The sequence below is a fragment of the Ahaetulla prasina genome, chromosome 17, assembly GCF_028640845.1.
Source record: "Ahaetulla prasina isolate Xishuangbanna chromosome 17, ASM2864084v1, whole genome shotgun sequence".
Lineage (NCBI taxonomy): Eukaryota > Metazoa > Chordata > Lepidosauria > Squamata > Colubridae > Ahaetulla > Ahaetulla prasina.
In genome coordinates this window covers 4,592,388-4,609,257 of record NC_080555.1, presented here as the reverse complement: position 1 = coordinate 4,609,257, position 16,870 = coordinate 4,592,388, and the positions used below count along the sequence as shown (strand labels likewise).

Sequence of the window (16,870 nt, the reverse complement as noted above, 5' to 3'; positions counted from 1 at the left end):
CCACAAACCCCCCATTAAGCCCATCGTAGTTTGTTGCGTCCTGCAGAAAAGAAAATGAAAAAAAAAGAAGCCTCCAGGGGGCGCTTTCCTTTAAAACTTGCCCTTCCTTTAAAACCAAACGGTTGGGGGCTGTTCCGCCTCTCTTCCGCGCAGCGACCTCCAACGGCCACGAGGGGGCAGCAAAGAGACGGCGAAAGCTGAGAGCGAAGAGAAACGCCCCGCCCCGCCCCGCCCCGCCCCCGCGGTTGGCCCTCCGCGGCCACCGTCCGCTCTTCCGGCATCCGGCCCACGTGACCCAAACAGCGGCCTCGCGCTTCCGGGGCCTGCCTTCCTCTTCCTCGCCGCCGCTTCCCCGCTTCTTCGCTGGGGCCGCCGAGCCGGAGCCGCCGGTGAGGGCTTCCTCCCCCGGGCAGGCTGGGCTCGCGTGCACCGGGTGGTGGTGGAAGAGCGAGGGCGGGCGGGCGGGCGGGGGGGTGTGTTTTTTCTCCCGGACTACAAGGCCCATCATCCCCCGCCGCGGCTGTGTGTGTGTGTGTGTGGGTCCATCCCGACCCATAATCCCCTCCCTGCCCAGCCGCCCCTCATCCGACCTCCCCACGTGGGTGGCACGACGGTCTTGCCTTCCCCCCCCCCATCCTCCTCCTCCTCCTCCTCCAAAAGTCGGGATGGACTACAAAGCCCATCACCCCCAATCTGCAGCCGCCGGCCTCCCCGCCCCTCCTCGGCCTGGTGGTGGTTTATCCATTGGGCTGAATGAATAAAACCACCCCCCCAGGCCTCTTGGTTTGTCACACACACCCCTCCCTCCCATTGGGCTGTGGATCACAAGACCCATCCTCCCCTGCCAGGCCAGCCATTTTTTTTCGGGGCTCCATGATAGGGAATGATACTCCCCCTCCCTCCCCATAGAAATGCCCCCCCCTCTTTTTCTCTCTCTCTCTTTGCAAATATTTGGGTCCATGCATGGGTGGATTAAGAGAAAGGACCAAATATTTGATAATGGTTTTATTTAGGGAGATATCAGTCAATATTTGATATATAATAACTAATATATACCTAAATATTTGACAATGGTTTTATATAGGGAGACATCAATCAATAGTTGATATATAATAACTAATATATACCTAAAGATTTGATGGTTATGTATAACTAAATATTTGATAATGGTTTTATTTAGGGAGATATCAGTCAATATTTGATATATAATAACTAATATATACCTAAATATTTGACAATGGTTATGTATACCTAAATATTTGATAATGGTTTTATATAGGGAGACATCAATCAATAGTTGATATATAATAACTAATATATACCTAAATATTTGACAATGCTTTTATTTAGGGAGATATCAGTCAATATTTGATACATAATAACTAATATACCTAAATATTTGGTAATGATTATGTATACCTAAATATTTGATTATGGTTATATATAACTAAATATTTGGTAATGCTTATTTAGGGAGACATCAATCAATATTTGATATATAATAACTAATATACCTAAATTTTTGATAACGGTTATGTATAACTAAATATTTCATAATGGTTTTATTTAGGAAGACAACAATCAGTATTTGCTATATAAGAACTAATATAAACCTAAATATTTGATAATGGTTTTATTTAGGGAGGTATCAGTCCATATTTGATACATAATAATATAACTAAATATTTGATAATGATTTTATTTAGGGAGATATCAGTCAATATTTGATATATAATATAAATATTTGATAATGGTTTTATTTAGGGAGATATCAGTCAATATTTTATATATAATATAACTAAATATTTGATAATGGTTATATTTAGGGAGATATAAATATTTGATATATAATCGATATTTAGGGAGCACCATTGAACCACATAAATGAACAGATTTTATCCTATTAATCCAAAATTATCTTTCCTCCACTAGCAACTCAAATGATGGCTAAATCAAAGCTATTCCATCCCAAATGTCATTCCCCCCCACCCCAATAATCAAAAATACAACTCTTTGTTTTTCCAGAACCGAAAGAGAGAGAATTCTACTTTCGTTTTATCCCATCAGCCAAGAAAAATTTAAATATCAGATTTCCTCAACAATCCCTGTTGCTTTTTCCGAGATTCGGCTGTGATGATTTCCCTCCCCAAATGAAGGATCCCTTTAGAGAGAGATCCATCAACCCATTTGATTTTGGGTGGGATATCCCCAGATTCTCAGGGCAAAGCTGAAAAAGTGTTTAAAGCAGAATGCTTTTTGCTCTTTGCTTGGTGCCTGCTGAAAAAAGTCCCTTGGGATAATGCGATGGTCGGCGTATAAATTTAAACAAATTCAATTTAAATAAATTTAATCTATAACAGGTGGGGATCAGGAGTTGGTAACTCAACATTTTTTCACTTCTAGGATCTAATCTTTTGTCTCCTAATATAATTATCTCCAGGCCAGGAACTTATACATCCAAACACAAAAGAAACTTTGCAATGAAAGAACCTTCAATCTAATATTTTTGAGCCTCAGATAAAGAATCTAAACCCGTGATGTTGAACCTATGGCGTGTGTGCCAGAAATGGCACACACAGCCCTCTCTGTGGGCAGGCACAGTGCACACTGGCCAGCTGGTCTTTGTGGGTGCTGGAGCTCCAGAAAATGGCTCGAAAAAAGGCCTGAAAATAACCCATTAACCAGCCTGAAAATGGTCATAAAACGGCATTTTTCGGGCTGTTTTTCGGGCTCGAAAAACGATCTGAAAACAGTCCAAAAAAACAGCCAAAAACAGCCCCAAAAAACCAGGCATGCGCTCGCTGGCCAGCTGGTCTTTGGGTTTCCGGCGCTTTGGTGTGCCGACATGCACAAATACGCGTGTTCCAGTCTGAATACTCAGTGCAAAAAACATTCGCCATCACTGATCTAAACAATTGTGAAAGCAGAATCTTTTTTTTAAGAACAAGACGAGCAGCGAAGGACACATTTGCGATAAGGACACATTTTAAATGACATTTCTCTCCCTTTTCCATTTTTAGACCGCTTTCATCAAATTTTTAGTCACCATTTATTTCTGGAGAACTCGGCACTTTGGCCCAAAAGGGCTAATCAATCAATCAATCAATCGACAAATATGCATTTCCCACCGAAATACAATCCGACGGATCACATCCGCAGCGCGCTAAAAGGCCTGATATCTCTTTTTATTTTGCAGAATTCGCTGGCAGTGACGGTGAGAAAGACAGCATGATGGAGAATACGGCACTGGAAAGTTTAATTGAGATGGGCTTCCCGCAGAACCGAGCGTAGGTCTCCATTCCTGGAAGTCTGGGATAGGTGTGGGAGGGGACTCCGCCTTATGGGTTACAAAAATAACACACTTGTAGTGTGGGAGGTTTTGTGTGTATGGGTTTTTTTTTTTTTTTTTGCAAGGGAATACAGCTGGATTTTTACCGAAGCTTTTCTGGGCTTTGAGGCAGCTGGATGTGGAGGAAACAGAAGAAAAAAAACGGAAGTGTTAGCTTTCTGAGCTTGGTGGTTTTCCTGCAGGCGTTTCATGACCCAGCTGGGTAACGTCATATCAGCGATATAGAAAGGGAGTAGTGTTTGCTCCCTCTTGATATACAGTGGCTTGTGCAGTGGCTTGTGGTTTTCGGGGTGTCCTTGGTTAGACGGTTGTTTCTTGAGTTGTAAACGGACAACACTAAAGGGAAGCTACTTGCGTGTAAATAAAAAGTAAACCTCCCCACCCTTCCAGCATGGAGGATGTTCCCTAGTTGGGTCTTGAAACGTCTGCAAGAAAACCACCAAGCTCAGAGAGCATCGAGGACCCCACATTCCTCTTCTTACTCCTCCTCAACATCTCCGCAATCCCCATTTTCTTGTAGCACTGATGATGTTCCCTAGTTGGGTCATGAAACGTCTCCAACCCAGCTCAGAGAGCACCATGGGCCCCACATTCCTCCTCCTCCTCCTCCTCCTCCTCCTCCTTCTCCTCATTATCATCATCTCCACAGTCCCCATTTTCTTCTAGCACTGATGATGTTCCCTAGTTGGGTCATGAAACGTCTGCAAGAAAACCACCAATCTCAGAGACATCAAAGACCCCACGTTCCTCCTCCTCCCTTCTAGCACTGACAACGTTACCTAGTTGGGTCATGAAACATCTCCAAGAAAACCAACCCACCCGGTTCAGAGAGCACCAAGGAACCCCCTCCCCCCATAGTTCAACCCCGAGCTACAAATAGTCTTTTCCCTGTCTTCTAAAACCCACCGCAGCGTGGATTTTGCTTTTTCATTTCTCTTCCTTGAGGAGATGTCAGAGCAGTAGAAGCGTCGTAGTTCGGGGGGAGGGCCAGAAAACGGGGCAAAAACCCTGGGGTTTCCGTGGGGCCTGTTGAATGCTATGCTTTGCTTTCCCCCAGAGAGAAGGCCCTGGCTCTCACCGGCAACCAAGGGATCGAACAAGCCATGGATTGGTAGGTATGCTCTCCTACCGCCCTCCTGTTGTGACCTAGGCCCAAGTAGTTATTACCAGACACAATCAGTCCTAAACAAACCTATTTTCATTAAAACAGCCGAGAATTACTTCATTCTCAGCTTAGTCCAAAACAAAGTCCTTCAGAAAAAGTCCTTCGGCCTTATCACAAACCTTTTGTGTTCTTTGGCACCCTGCCGAAGGCTTTTCTTGGCAAAGCCCCACAAAGTTCAGAAACAAGAGACACTGACTCGAAGCAATTGTAGTTGCTTTCCTACAAAGAGCCCAAGAGCCGTTGCTCCTCTTTGAAACCTTATGGGACGGGCCAATCATCTCCTGGCCTTACTCCCTAGTCGTCCTTTTTGCTTGAGCTGCTCTTGCCTTCTGGCAGCTCTTCCCATGCGTGCACTAGGAACAGGCTCCTCCTGTTCCTCTGCCTCTCTGCTGTCCGCCTCTGGAGGCTCCGGAATCCGCGCATCGCTTCCAGATAGCCCTGGCCCCCTCTCTGCCTCCGACGCAGAGCCCTCGTCTGGGCCTTCCCCTGACTCCAGGACTGGCCCATCGTCCTCCCCAACCTCCTCACTCTCCGACTCTGGTGCCAGGTCCACAGGCTGCTGTTAGACCACAGCACCTTTGCGAAACGCCCCCCACTTCTCCCCTCCTTCCCTTCTGAACGGCCGTCTTCGTCTCTCTTTTTGACCCAGGTTGGTGGAACATGAGAACGATCCGAATCTGGACGAACCTTTCGTGGCCCCTCAAGGCCCCGTTCCAGATGCCGAGGAATCCACAAAAGGGACGACGCCGGATTCGGTGGAAGGGGGATCAGGTCAGAGCAGATCTTGCGAGCGTGCTGGCGGAGCTCTGCACGAGTAGTCCTCGACTTAACGACCGTTTTAACGACCGTTCCAAATGAACAACGGCACTGGAGAAATAGTGACTTGGGAGCGTTTTTCACACTTAACGACCGTTGCGGCGTATCTCCCACCCCAAACCGGTCACACGATCAGGATTCAGATGCTCGGCAGCTGACTCACATTTATGACCGGGGGGGAGGTGTCATGTGATCCCCTTTTGCGACCTGACAAGCCAAGTCAACGGGGAAGCCGAATTCATTTAACGACCGGGTGGCTAATTTAACAAATGCGATGATTCGCTTAACAGCTGTGGCCAGAAAAGTCGTAAAACGGGGCGAAATTCACTTTGACCAGTGTCTCGCTTAGTAACAGAAATCCTGGGCTCCATGGTGGTCATATGTTGAGGACTACCTGCAGAGGGCTGCACATCATTAGATCATGACTTGGCAGTGGATTATTGTTTTCATTTGCCTGGTCCCTTGAAAAAGTGTAAATGAACTTTTTTCCTGTAGGTGAGCTGGCTGAAGGAGAGGCGCAGCGCCCCCTGACGGAAGAGGAAAAGCAGGAACAGACAAAAAGGTTAGGTTCCTTCCTTCCTTCCTTCCTTCCTTCCTTCCTTCCTTCCTTCCTTCCTTCCTTCCTTCCTTCCTTCCTTCCTTCCTTCCTTCCTTCCTTCCTTCCCCATTTCTTTCTTCCTCTTCCTATCTTCCTTCCTTCCTCCTTCCCTCCCTCCGTCCTTCCTCCCTCCCTTCCCTTCCCTTCCCATTTCTTTCTTCCTCTTCCTATCTTCCTTCCTCCTTCCCTCCCTCCCTTTCTCCCTCCTTCCTTCCTTCCTCCCTTCCCTTCCCATTTCTTTCTTCCTCTTCCCATCTTCCTTCCTCCCTCCCTCCCTCCCTCCCTCCCTCCCTCCTTCCTTCCTCCTTCCTTCCTTCCTTTCTTCCTTCCTTCCTTCCCTTCTCATTTCTTTCTTCCCAGCTTCCTCCCTCCCTCCCTCCCCTCCTTCCTTCCCTCCCTTCCCCTCTTCTTTCTTCCTCTTCCCATCTTCCTTCCTCCTCCCTCCTCCCTCCCTCCTCCTTCCTTCCTCCTTCCTTCCTTCTTCCTTCCTTCCTCTTCCATCTTCCTTCCTCCTCCTTCCCTTCTTCTTTCTTCCTCTTCCCATCTTCCTCCCTCCCTCCCTCTTTCTTTCCTTCCTTCCTTCCTTATCTTCCCATTTCTTTCTTCATCTTCCTTCCTTCCTCCCTCCCTCCCTTCCCTTCCCTTCTTATTTCTTCCTTCCTCTTCCCATCTTCCTTCCTCCCTCCCTCCCTCTTTCTTTCCTTCCTTCCTTATCTTCCCATTTCTTTCTTCATCTTCCTTCCTTCCTCCCTCCCTCCCTTCCCTTCCCTTCTTATTTCTTTCTTCCCATCTTCCTTCCTCCCTCTCTCCCTCTTTCCTTTCTTCCTTCCTTCCTTCCTGGCTTTTCTTCCTCCCTCCCTTCCCTTCCCTTCCCTATTTTCCTTTTCTCTTCCTCCTTTCCTTCCTTCTTCCCTCCCTCCTTCCTGGGCCGAGGGGCAGCCATGCCTTCTAAGCCGCTCTAGCTGTTCCTTTCCCCCCTCTTCTCCCCCCCCCCCCCGCAGGATGATGGAGCTGATCTATCAGAAGCAGAAGGAGCGGGAAGAGCGGGAGAAGCGGGAGACCATCGAGCGGGAGAAGCAGCGCCGGAAACAAGGCCAGGAGTTGCTGCTCATCCGCCAGAAGCTGCAGGAGGACGAGATGAAGAAGCTGGCCGAAGAGAGGCGGAGGGAGAAGCTGGAGGAGAAGCTGGCCAAGTGAGAGACCCTCTGCCTCTGTGTGTGTCTTTTGTGTGTGTGTGTGAGAGAGAGAGAGAGCGTGTGAGTGTGTAAGCCAGTAGGAATCCAGGGGGGAAATTCGCATTAACGGCGGGAGCGAAGCAGCCTCAAAACTAAACCTTCCTCCACCTTTATGACTTCAAGCTGGCTGGACTTCAACTCCCAGGATTCCCCCCAGTCAGCATCCCTTAAAGGGGCGTGGACTTCCCGCTCGCTCGTCTTGAGGAATTCTGGGAGTGGAAGTCCAGCCTTCTCAAAAGTTTCTCAACCCTGCGGAAAACAGGAGGAGGATCTTGGACTGCAACTCCCAGCATCCCTCATTTGGCACGGGCTGCTGGGAAGCTTCATTCAGCTCCATCGAGGGCCGGGGGGGGTTTGGGGTGGGGGGGCTGAAGCATTGCATTCTGGGTAAAAGGAGTCTGTCCTGCTTTCAAGACCCCTAGGCTTTGGGCTCTGTCATCCCCCCCCCCCACTGTGAAGTCAGTAAGGGGATCCTTCCACCATTAACACACCCACACACCCACCCCGTTCCGTTTTTCAGGCAGCGAGTGCGGGAGAAGATTGAACGCGACAAGGCCGAGAGAGCCAAGAAGGTGAGCGGGGGGGAAAAAAGGGCTTTTAATTTTTATTATTTAGATTAAGGTTGCCTTCGTGTTTGCTTTCTTCAGCCATCTTCCCTTCTCTTTTTCCTTCCTTCCTTCCTCCCTCTCTTTTCTCCTCCCTTTCTTACTCCCCTCCCTCCCTTGTCCTCTTCTCCTTCCTTTCTTCCTTTCCATCCTTCCCTTTTTTTGCCTTTCTCCCTCCCTCCCTTCCTTTCCCCTTCCTCTCTGCTTCCTTTCCTTTCCTTCCCTTCTTCTATCTTCCTTCCTTCCTTCCTTCCCTTTTCTCTTCCCTTTGTTTTCCCTCCCTCCACTTCTGTCTTCCTTTCCTTTCCTTCCTTTAATTTCCTTTCCTTTCCTTTCCTTTCCTTTCCTTTCTTTTCCTTTCCTTTCCATTCCTTTCCTTTCTCATTCCCTTCCCTTCCCTTCTTTCCTTTCCTTTCCTTTCCTTTCCTTCCTCTCTCCTCTCCTCTCCTCTCCTCCCTCCCTTCCTCGTCCTCTTCTCCTTCCTTTCTTCCTTCCCATCCTTCCCTTTTCTTTCCTTTCTCCCTCCCTCCCCTCTCCTCCCTCCCTCCCTCCCTTCCTTTCCCCTTCCTCTCTGCTTCCTTTCCTTTCCTTCCCTTCTTCTATCTTCCTTCCCTTCCCTTCCCTTTCCCCTTTTCTCTTCCCTTTTGTTTTCCCTCCCCTCCACTTCTGTCTTCCTTTCCTTTCCTTTCCTTTCCTTTCCTTTCCTTTCCTTTCCTTTCCTTTCCTTTCCTTTCCTTTCCTTTCCTTTCCTTTCCTTTCCTTTCCTTCCCTTCCTGTCTTCCCTCCCTTCTTTCCTTTCCTTTCCTTTCCTTCCTTCCTCTCTCCTCTCCTCTCCTCCCCTCCCCTCCTTTCCTTTCCCTTCCTTTCCTTTCCTTCCCTTCCCTCCCCTCTCCTCTCCTCTCTCCTCCCCTCCTTTCCTTTCCTTTCCTTTCCTTCGCTTCCCATCCCTTCCCTTCCCTTCCCCCTCCCTCCCTCATCCTAGCTGGGGAATTCTCAGAGCTGAAGTCCGCCCATGTCAAAAGTTCCCAGCACAAGAAACGCCGGTTTAGAATTGCACAGCTTGGCGAGTGACTTTTGTTCACCTTCCTGGTTTTTGCCCCCCCAGTTCGGCTGCAGTAGCACCACCCAGGCCTCCCCCCTTCCCCCCGACCAGATGGAGCCCGTGCTCATCTCCTCCCCCAGCCAGGAGTTCTCCGTCAAGCGAGAATACGACCAGTGCAAGATTCAGGTAAGGCGCTAGTAAGTTTTGACGGTGTGAAAAACCTCCAGCGTTGAGATCCTATTTTTGCATGTAAAATCTGGAATCGAGAAAAGGAAAGGCTGGCTTTTTTTAAAGTCCTCGACTTACAACCGTTCGTTTAGTGACTGTTAAAAATACGACTGTGGCTGTTTTTCACACGATGGTTGCGGCATCCTACGGTCACATGATTAAAAACTCAGATGCTTGGCAACTGACTCATATGTACGACGACGGTTGCAGTGTCCTTTTGCGGCCTTCTGACCGGCCAAGTTAATGGAGAAACTGGATTCGCTTAACAACCGCGTGACTAACTTAACAACTGCGGTGATTCCCTTAACAACTGTCTGGCGAGGACGGTCGTTAAAAAAAAAAAAAGGGGGCCCAAACTCAAGTTAACCACCATTTCGCTTAGCAACAGAAACGTTTGCCTCAATTTTGGTCGTTAAGTCGAGGACCGCATTGTCAATGAGGATTTGATTTGGCTCCGGGCAGGTGAGACTCCTGGATGGCACCTCTCTGACTCACACCTTCAAAGCCAAGGAGCAACTGGCAGCCGTGCGGTTGTACGTGGAGCTGAACCGCAAAGATGGCGGCGAAGACCCTTTTCACCTCCTGACGAGTTTCCCCCGGCGGGTTTTCACCGAGGAAGACATGGAAAAGCCCCTGCAGGAGCTGGGTGAGTTTGGGGTCAAAGGGGAGCTGGGGGCCTCCAACGCGTTGCCTCGTTCTTAAATGCCAGGAATCTCAAAAGCATACAGATGTTTTTTACAGAGGCACGATTGAGAGCGTTTTAACAAACTGCATTCCTGTCTGGTTTGGTGGCAGCAGTGCCTCAGATAGAAAGTCCCTACAGAGAGTGGTGAGGACAGTGGAGATCATAGGAAGCTTGCTTCCCTTTATTCAGGATACTGCTTAGAAGAGCAATGTGCTTAGAGCTCAAAGCAGCATTAGGGACCCCACACACCCCACTTTACGACCTGTTTCTGTTGCTCCCCTCTGGGAGGAGGTTTTGAAGCATCTCTAGCAAGACCACCCGATTCTGTAACCGCTTTGTTCCCTTGCCTGATAAACTCACAAGATTCGTTTTTTCTTGCCATAAACATGTATACATCCGAACTAGACTGTGTTGTTTCTCCGAGTCATATAATATGTGTGGGTATATACATAATTTTGCATTTATCTATCTTGCCATGTTTATGTAGTGTAAAATTAGAGGTGGTGACCCTTGTAAGAGCTGTACGCAGCAAAATTTCATTTTTAATGTATGCCAATTAGTGTACATTCAAAGTGACAATAAAGTTATTATTCTATCTATTCTATTCCATCCTAATTCTATTAATTCTTTCTATTCTTATTCTATTCTATTTTAATTCTATTCTAATTCTATTCTATTCTTATATTATTTATAATATTATAAGAACAGAATAAATACGTTTCCCTGAAAATAATACCCTCTTATATTTTTTTGAACCCTGAAATAAGCGCTTGGCTTTATTGCCATGCACTCGAAAGCCCGATTGGGCTTATTATCAGGGAAGGTCTTATTTTGGGGGAAAACAGGGTATTAGTAATATTATTCTATTCCATTATTCTATTTTCTATTCGTATTTTATTTCTATTCTTATTCTATTACTTCTATTTCTTATTCCTATTCTATTCTTCTCATTCTATTCATTCATTCATTCATTCATTCTATTCTCAGCAAGACTGGATTCTTGACCTCCTCGCCATTCCTTCGGTGGGGGGGCGGGTGTTCTGGGAATTGGAAGTCCATCAAAATGTTGCTGAGGTTGAGAAATTCTTCTGTTCATTTTCTCTCTCTCTCTCTCTCTCTCCCCCCTCCCCGCCCCCCTCTTTCTCCAGGCTTGGTGCCTTCCGCTGTGTTGATAGTAGCCAAGAAGGGGAACAGCTGAGCGTCTCTCTTCGTTGCGACGGAAGTCGGTTGTGGCTTTCCCTCCTTCGAGCCGGTTGTTGGGAGGCTGATCTAGCCCTGTAGTCACTGGGTGGCACCCTAGCGCGCCAGCCCCCCCCTTCCCTCCCCACCCCCCAGAGACTCTGAAACAGCAGCCCTTTAACCCAGGGATATCAAAAGACACTACGTGGGTAGAAGAATCGGAGACGAGCCAGCGTCTGCAACTGGAGACACTCCCCCCCCCCAAGGCCAGCCCTGAATAAATACTCTTCACCCTGGTGTGCCATTTGTGGGTTTCTTTCTTGCCGGAGGAAAGGAGCGCAGGATCTTGTCAGCCCAGGAGACATTCCTTCCGTCCCTCCCTCCCAAATTCACTCACTCAAAACACACACACACACACACACACACACCCAGCTATGTGTGGTCAGCAACCTGTCAACTGTGAATTACACTGCCTCGGAATAAGGAGACTGGATTATAGCTGAAAATGTGAACAATCCCGATGCACCCAAACTAGGTTTCCCTGTTAAACCCCCTCTCCCCCACCAGGAGCTGTCATCGCAAATTATCCACTGGGGCAGGGGGGGTCTGCAAACTTGGCTCTTTTAAGACTTGTGGACTTCAACTCTGGGAGTTGAAGTCCACAAGTCTTAAAAGAGCCAAGTTTGCAGACCCCTGCCCCAGTGGAAATTTGGGGTTTAAAGCTAGCGACCGTGTTTTTTAAGTGATCCGTTTCACAGGACCGAACAAGGCGAGAAAAGACACACAAAAACACACGGTAGAATTAGAGGTGTGGTTTTTTTTTGGTTTTTTTTCCCCCCAGTCTCCCAACAAGCACGATTTTACTACAACGTGTAACTGGCAAGATAGCTTATTCCATTTACCGAACGCAATCGGGTCCACGTCCGTTTTTGGAGACTATCGTCCCAAAGTGTCATTATCGTTAACTGGCCGTTTTGACACGGGGGGGGTGTGTGGAGCCGCAACGACAGCAGCCATTTTCCGTGGAAGATCAAAAGCTCGTCTTAATGATTGCAGGACACTTCCAATCTCCAAAATGAAAGATCCCCCCCACCCCCCCATGGCTCCACTCTGGGTTGTCTCCAGGTAGCTCTCGGGAAGCCTTTGCCGATGAAGTACACCTTCCCCGCCCTACTTCGGCTCGACGGGATCCATGATGACTACGATCGCCCAAGCGTAGAGACCTGGAAAGAGACAAAAGTCGCCGTTGGCAAAGGCGGCACAATCAAGTTCATTTGTGTTATTCTGCTGAAGGCAAAAAAAGAATGAATAGAATAGCAATAGAATGAATAGAAATAGAATGAATAGAATAGCACTTGAGACTTATATACCGCTTCACAGTGCTTTTACAGCCCTCTCTAAGCGATTTACAGAATCGGCCTCTTGCCCCCAACAATCTGGGTCCTCATTTTAATGACCTCGGAAGGATGGAAGGCTGAGTCAAGATTGAGCTGGTTGGGATCGAACTTCCTAGCTGTGGGCAGAATCAGCTTGCAATGCTGTATTCTAACCACTGGGAAGGAAGGAAGGAAAATAGCAGACTTCACAGTACTTTCCAGCCCCCTCTAAGCGGTTTACAGAGTCAGCCTCTTGCCCCCCAACCATCTGGGTCCTCATTTTACCAACCTCAGAAGGATGGGAGGCTGAGTAAACCTTGAGCCTGGTGAGATTTGAACTGCCAAATTGCAGGCAGCCGGCAGTCAGCAGAAACAGCCTGCAGTACCGCACTACTGAGCCACCGCAGCTCCTATAGAAATAATAAAGAATAGAATGGAATAGAATAGAAATAAAGAATAGAATGGAATAGAATAGAATAGAAATAAAGAATAGAAATAAAGAATAGAATGGAATAGAATGAATAGAATAGAAAAATGAATGAATAGAATAGAATAAGAATAGAATTCCGGAAATGGGAGATCGAATAGAATAGAAATAAGTAGAATAGAATAAGAATAGAATTCAAAAAATGGGAGGATTATTAGGGCCGCCCAGAGTGGCTTGGTAGTACAATTCCAATTCAATAATATATTAATAAATATAGATAATATATTTGAAAATATTACAGACCAGGTTGATTAGTGAAGGTACCAAGCTGGAAATCAGAAAACTGGGAGTTCTAGTCCCAGTTTAGGCATGAAAGCCAGCTGGGTGACTTTGGGCCAATCACCAGGAGACGGTGAGTTCTAGTTCCACCTTAGCCACGAAAGTCAACTGCACGATTCTGCATTAAACACCAGGAGAGGGTGAGTTCTAGTCCTACACCTTAGTCGAGAAAGCCAGCTAGGTGTCTGGAGGTGGTGAGTTCTAGTGCCATTTTAGGCATGGGAAAATATCTTGGGTGATTTGGGGAAAACCCCTCCCTCTCAGCCCAGCCCACCTCGCAGGGTTGTTATGGTGGCGACGAGCAGGCGGAAAAAAAAGAAAGCATTAGGTGTGTTTTCTGCTGGGAGTCTCTTATAAAGTAACAAAGGAGGAATTAAAAAATAATAATTAAAATCAAAACCTAACGAATAACAATAATACCCTGGTATCCCTGAACGCGAAGTTATTTAAAGGCGCTAGTCCTCGTGACTCATGACACTTAGGCTCTCCGATAAGACGCATTTTCCTATTCATAACACTAATAAAATCGACATAAATCAATAACATTAATTTTTTTAAAAAGCATTAATACATTCTCGGTCCAGGGAAGGGGGGGAAATGCTGCCACCTGGTGGCCCGGCCGCGTCATTACACCTGCGAGAAACTCCCAAGCGGGGCGTTGGGGGGGAAAGAAATGACCTCCACTCTGCAAGGCGAATGCAATACACGTGTATAACCTTGCACGTCCGAATCTACACCCCCCCCCCACAGACACACACAGACACCCTCTCCGGCTTTACCGATGGCGAAAACCAGCCGGCAGATGTCATAGAGGTTCCCAGGCCTCTTTTGCCGCAAGGACTGGCGGGCCCCCATGTGGACCCAGAGCCCGGCGCCCACCAGCCCGCTGCCGGCCAGCACGCGGCAGCTGAAGCAGGACCAGAAGAAGGACTTCTTGGGGGGCCCCGCCGCCGAAGACCTCGCCACCACGCCGCCTCCGGGTTGGGTCGCCATGTTTCCGCCGGGCAAGATGGCCGCCTCCGAGCCGGAAGCCGCTCTTGCCGGCTCCCCGGAAGCGCGGAAAGGTCGAAAGGAAGGAGAAGGAAAAAAAAAAGACGTCCGACCTCTATAAACGTCCGGTGGGGGCAACAAGACTCCTTGTGCTAAGGTTCCGATTGGGGGAAATAAAAGAGAAAACAAACGGCCCCGTTTGCAATATTTTGCGTTCCTTGGATGATAAAAAATAATCTTTAAATTACGTTTCTTTCCCACCAGCGATCAATGGCTGCATCTTTTAGATTTCATTGGCCTTTTGTTTTAAATCTACCTCCTAAAATATGGGCTTTAAAAAAAAAAAGTTCTCCCGAGTTGAAATAATCCCCCTCAACTCTTTATTTATATATTTTCCTTCCTTTCCCCATGTTCTTTCCTTTCCTTTTCTTCCCTGCTCCTTCCTTCCTTCTCTCCCTCCTTTTCCTTCCCTTCCTTCTCTTTTCCCCATTTTTTCCTTCCTTCCTCTCTCTCCCTCCTTCCTTCTCTTCTTCCCTTCCTCTCCCTCCTTTCCTTTCTCTCCTTCCCGCTTTCTCCCATCTCTTTTCCTCCCTCCTTCCCTCCTTTCATTCCTTCTCTCACTTCCTTTCCTTCTTTCCCTCTTCTTTTCCTTCCCTTCCTTCTCTCCCCTTTCCCATCTTTTCCTTCCTTTCCTCCTCTCCCTTTCTTCCGTTTTCCTTCCTCTTCCTTTCTCCCTCTTCCTTTTTCTCTCCTTCCTTTCTCCCATCTCTTTTCCTCTCTCCCTCCCTCCTTTCCTTTTCTTCCTTCTCTCTCTTCCTTTTCTTCCCTGCTTCCTTCCTTCTCTCTTCTTTTCCTTCCTTTCTCTCTCCCTCTTTTCTTTCCTGCTCCTTCCTTCCTTTTCCTTTCCTTCCTTATCTCCGATCTTTTCCTTCCTCTCCCTCCTTCCCTCTTCTCCTTTCCACTTTCTCCCATCTCTTTTTCTTCCTTCCCTTTCCTCCTCTCCTTTTCTCTTGCCGCCTATCTCGTCTCCCTCTCCCTTCTTTCCCATCCTCCTATTCATCTATGTAACCATCTTCCTTCCTTCCTTCCCACATGTTTATTAGCAGTGTTAGTTATTAAACTGCATTTAAAATAATTAACCAGCTAAGCCACATAATACCTATATATTTATAAATATATAAATAAGTTACTAAAGCACACCTTATGAAAATTAACTGGGTAAGCGCCTTACATAAAAACACAAGCCACTACACATTTATAAATACACAAATAATAAAACTGCAGCTAGCACACGCCTTCCATAGTTTTTCCACCATAAACTTCTTTTGCATTTTTGTTCTTGAGCATCTTTCTACCCGTTTCCTGACCAAAGGGTGTTCATATTTAATATCTTCATATTTTCTCTTGTTGCTTTCACTTGTTTGTTTTAAGCCGTCTAGAGTCACCTTCTAGGCACCATAGGCGGCATATAAATTTTAATAAAAGAAAACTTTTCAGGATGAACCAGACACTTAAGCTACCAGCAGGCAAAAACGTTGTTTTCTTGTGGCAATATGTGTGAATTCAAAGACCCAGGCAAACACACAAGAGTGACCACGCTGGGTCACCCTAAGGACGTGCGTTTTTCTAAGGTCTGTTTTTCGATTTTGCCTGGAGTAAAATACACACAGAGCAATATTCCAAAGCGCCACTTTTTAATTTATGGAGACAGCTTACCAAGCAAGCCATAGGAGGACCCTGAGGAATAAATGGGTTGAAGGAAAAAAAACACACACATGATTTTCATTACAGAGTCACAACACTTGTGCAGCCCGAGGGCTTTTTCGAGTCACAGCCGTTGCTATTTTTTTGAAGAGAAAGATTTTCGGGCCCAATTCTCATCTGTCGTGGCAGCCTCTTTAAGGATTTCCATTATCAAGGCGTTCTGTCGTTGCGAGTCCGAATAATTCTGGCTGGATTCCCGGAATTCCTGCAGGGAGAACGAAGACGTAAGGAAGGCAAAACTAAGCAACATCTCTTTCCCTAACCAGTCAGAAAAGATTCTGGTCCTCATGGTTCTGAACATGATCTTCTTTGAGAGGCTAATCCTTGTGGTTCTGCATAGATTCTGCTGTTTAAGGTGCTAATCCTCATGTTTCGGAGTAGAGTCCTATTTAAGATGCTAGTCCTTGTGGTTCTTTAATAACATCTGATCTGAAATGAGAGTTTGGTGTAGTAGTGAAGGTAGTGGACTAGACTCTGAGTTCCCAGTTTTGTCAGAATCATGAAAGATTCATTTAATCATGAAAGCCGGCTGGGTTACGTTGAGCTAGTCACCCTCTCAGCCCAACCCCCCTCGCAGGGTTGTTGTGGTGGGGTAAACAGGAGGAAGGAGTAATCAGCTATGCTTGCCGTCTTGAGTTATATATAAAATTCAAAAAACAGGAGGCAAAAATCTAATAAATTCTATCTATTACATGCACTGAGCGTGAGACTTAGGCTAATACAAGCAAAGAGCTGGATACAAGATACAGATTTATTATATAAAAATCAAATAAACGAATGAAATCAGAACCTAGTAATAAGCAAAGCAAATAAATCTAATGAATGAAATAAAAAGTCTAATCAATACATAAACAAATAAAAGGCCGATATTTCTGACTGCGATCTTATTTAAGGCACTAGTAGTCCTCGTGATTCACAACTGGGCCTTACACAAGACACTAATCCTTGTGATTCTGAACAAGGCGCTAGTCCTCATTATTCAGAATAATCTTTATGCAAGGCGCTAATCATAATTCAGAACAAGGTCTTATGCAAGGCGCTAGTCCTCATGATTCAGAGTAGGTCTTTATGC

The 16,870-nt window shown here is 46.7% G+C and overlaps 2 protein-coding genes across 2 annotated transcripts; one reads left to right on the top strand and one right to left on the bottom strand.

Moving 5' to 3' along the window:
- The first annotated feature begins 232 nt into the window (after positions 1-232).
- On the top strand, positions 233-11,170 carry UBXN1 (UBX domain protein 1). Its single transcript, XM_058160700.1, has 10 exons — positions 233-389; positions 3,197-3,287; positions 4,407-4,460; positions 5,164-5,285; positions 5,826-5,892; positions 6,930-7,121; positions 7,684-7,735; positions 8,874-8,996; positions 9,501-9,684; positions 10,872-11,170. Exons 2-10 carry the CDS (start codon positions 3,229-3,231, stop codon positions 10,919-10,921), a joined length of 903 nt encoding a protein of 300 aa, XP_058016683.1. The 5' UTR covers positions 233-389; positions 3,197-3,228; the 3' UTR covers positions 10,922-11,170.
- Positions 11,171-11,699: 529 nt separating this feature from the next.
- Positions 11,700-14,079, bottom strand: DMAC1 (distal membrane arm assembly component 1). Its single transcript, XM_058160576.1, has 2 exons — positions 13,824-14,079; positions 11,700-12,125 (listed from the first exon to the last, which is right to left on the bottom strand). Exons 1-2 carry the CDS (start codon positions 14,035-14,037, stop codon positions 12,073-12,075), a joined length of 267 nt encoding a protein of 88 aa, XP_058016559.1. The 5' UTR covers positions 14,038-14,079; the 3' UTR covers positions 11,700-12,072.
- Positions 14,080-16,870: the final 2,791 nt, after the last annotated feature.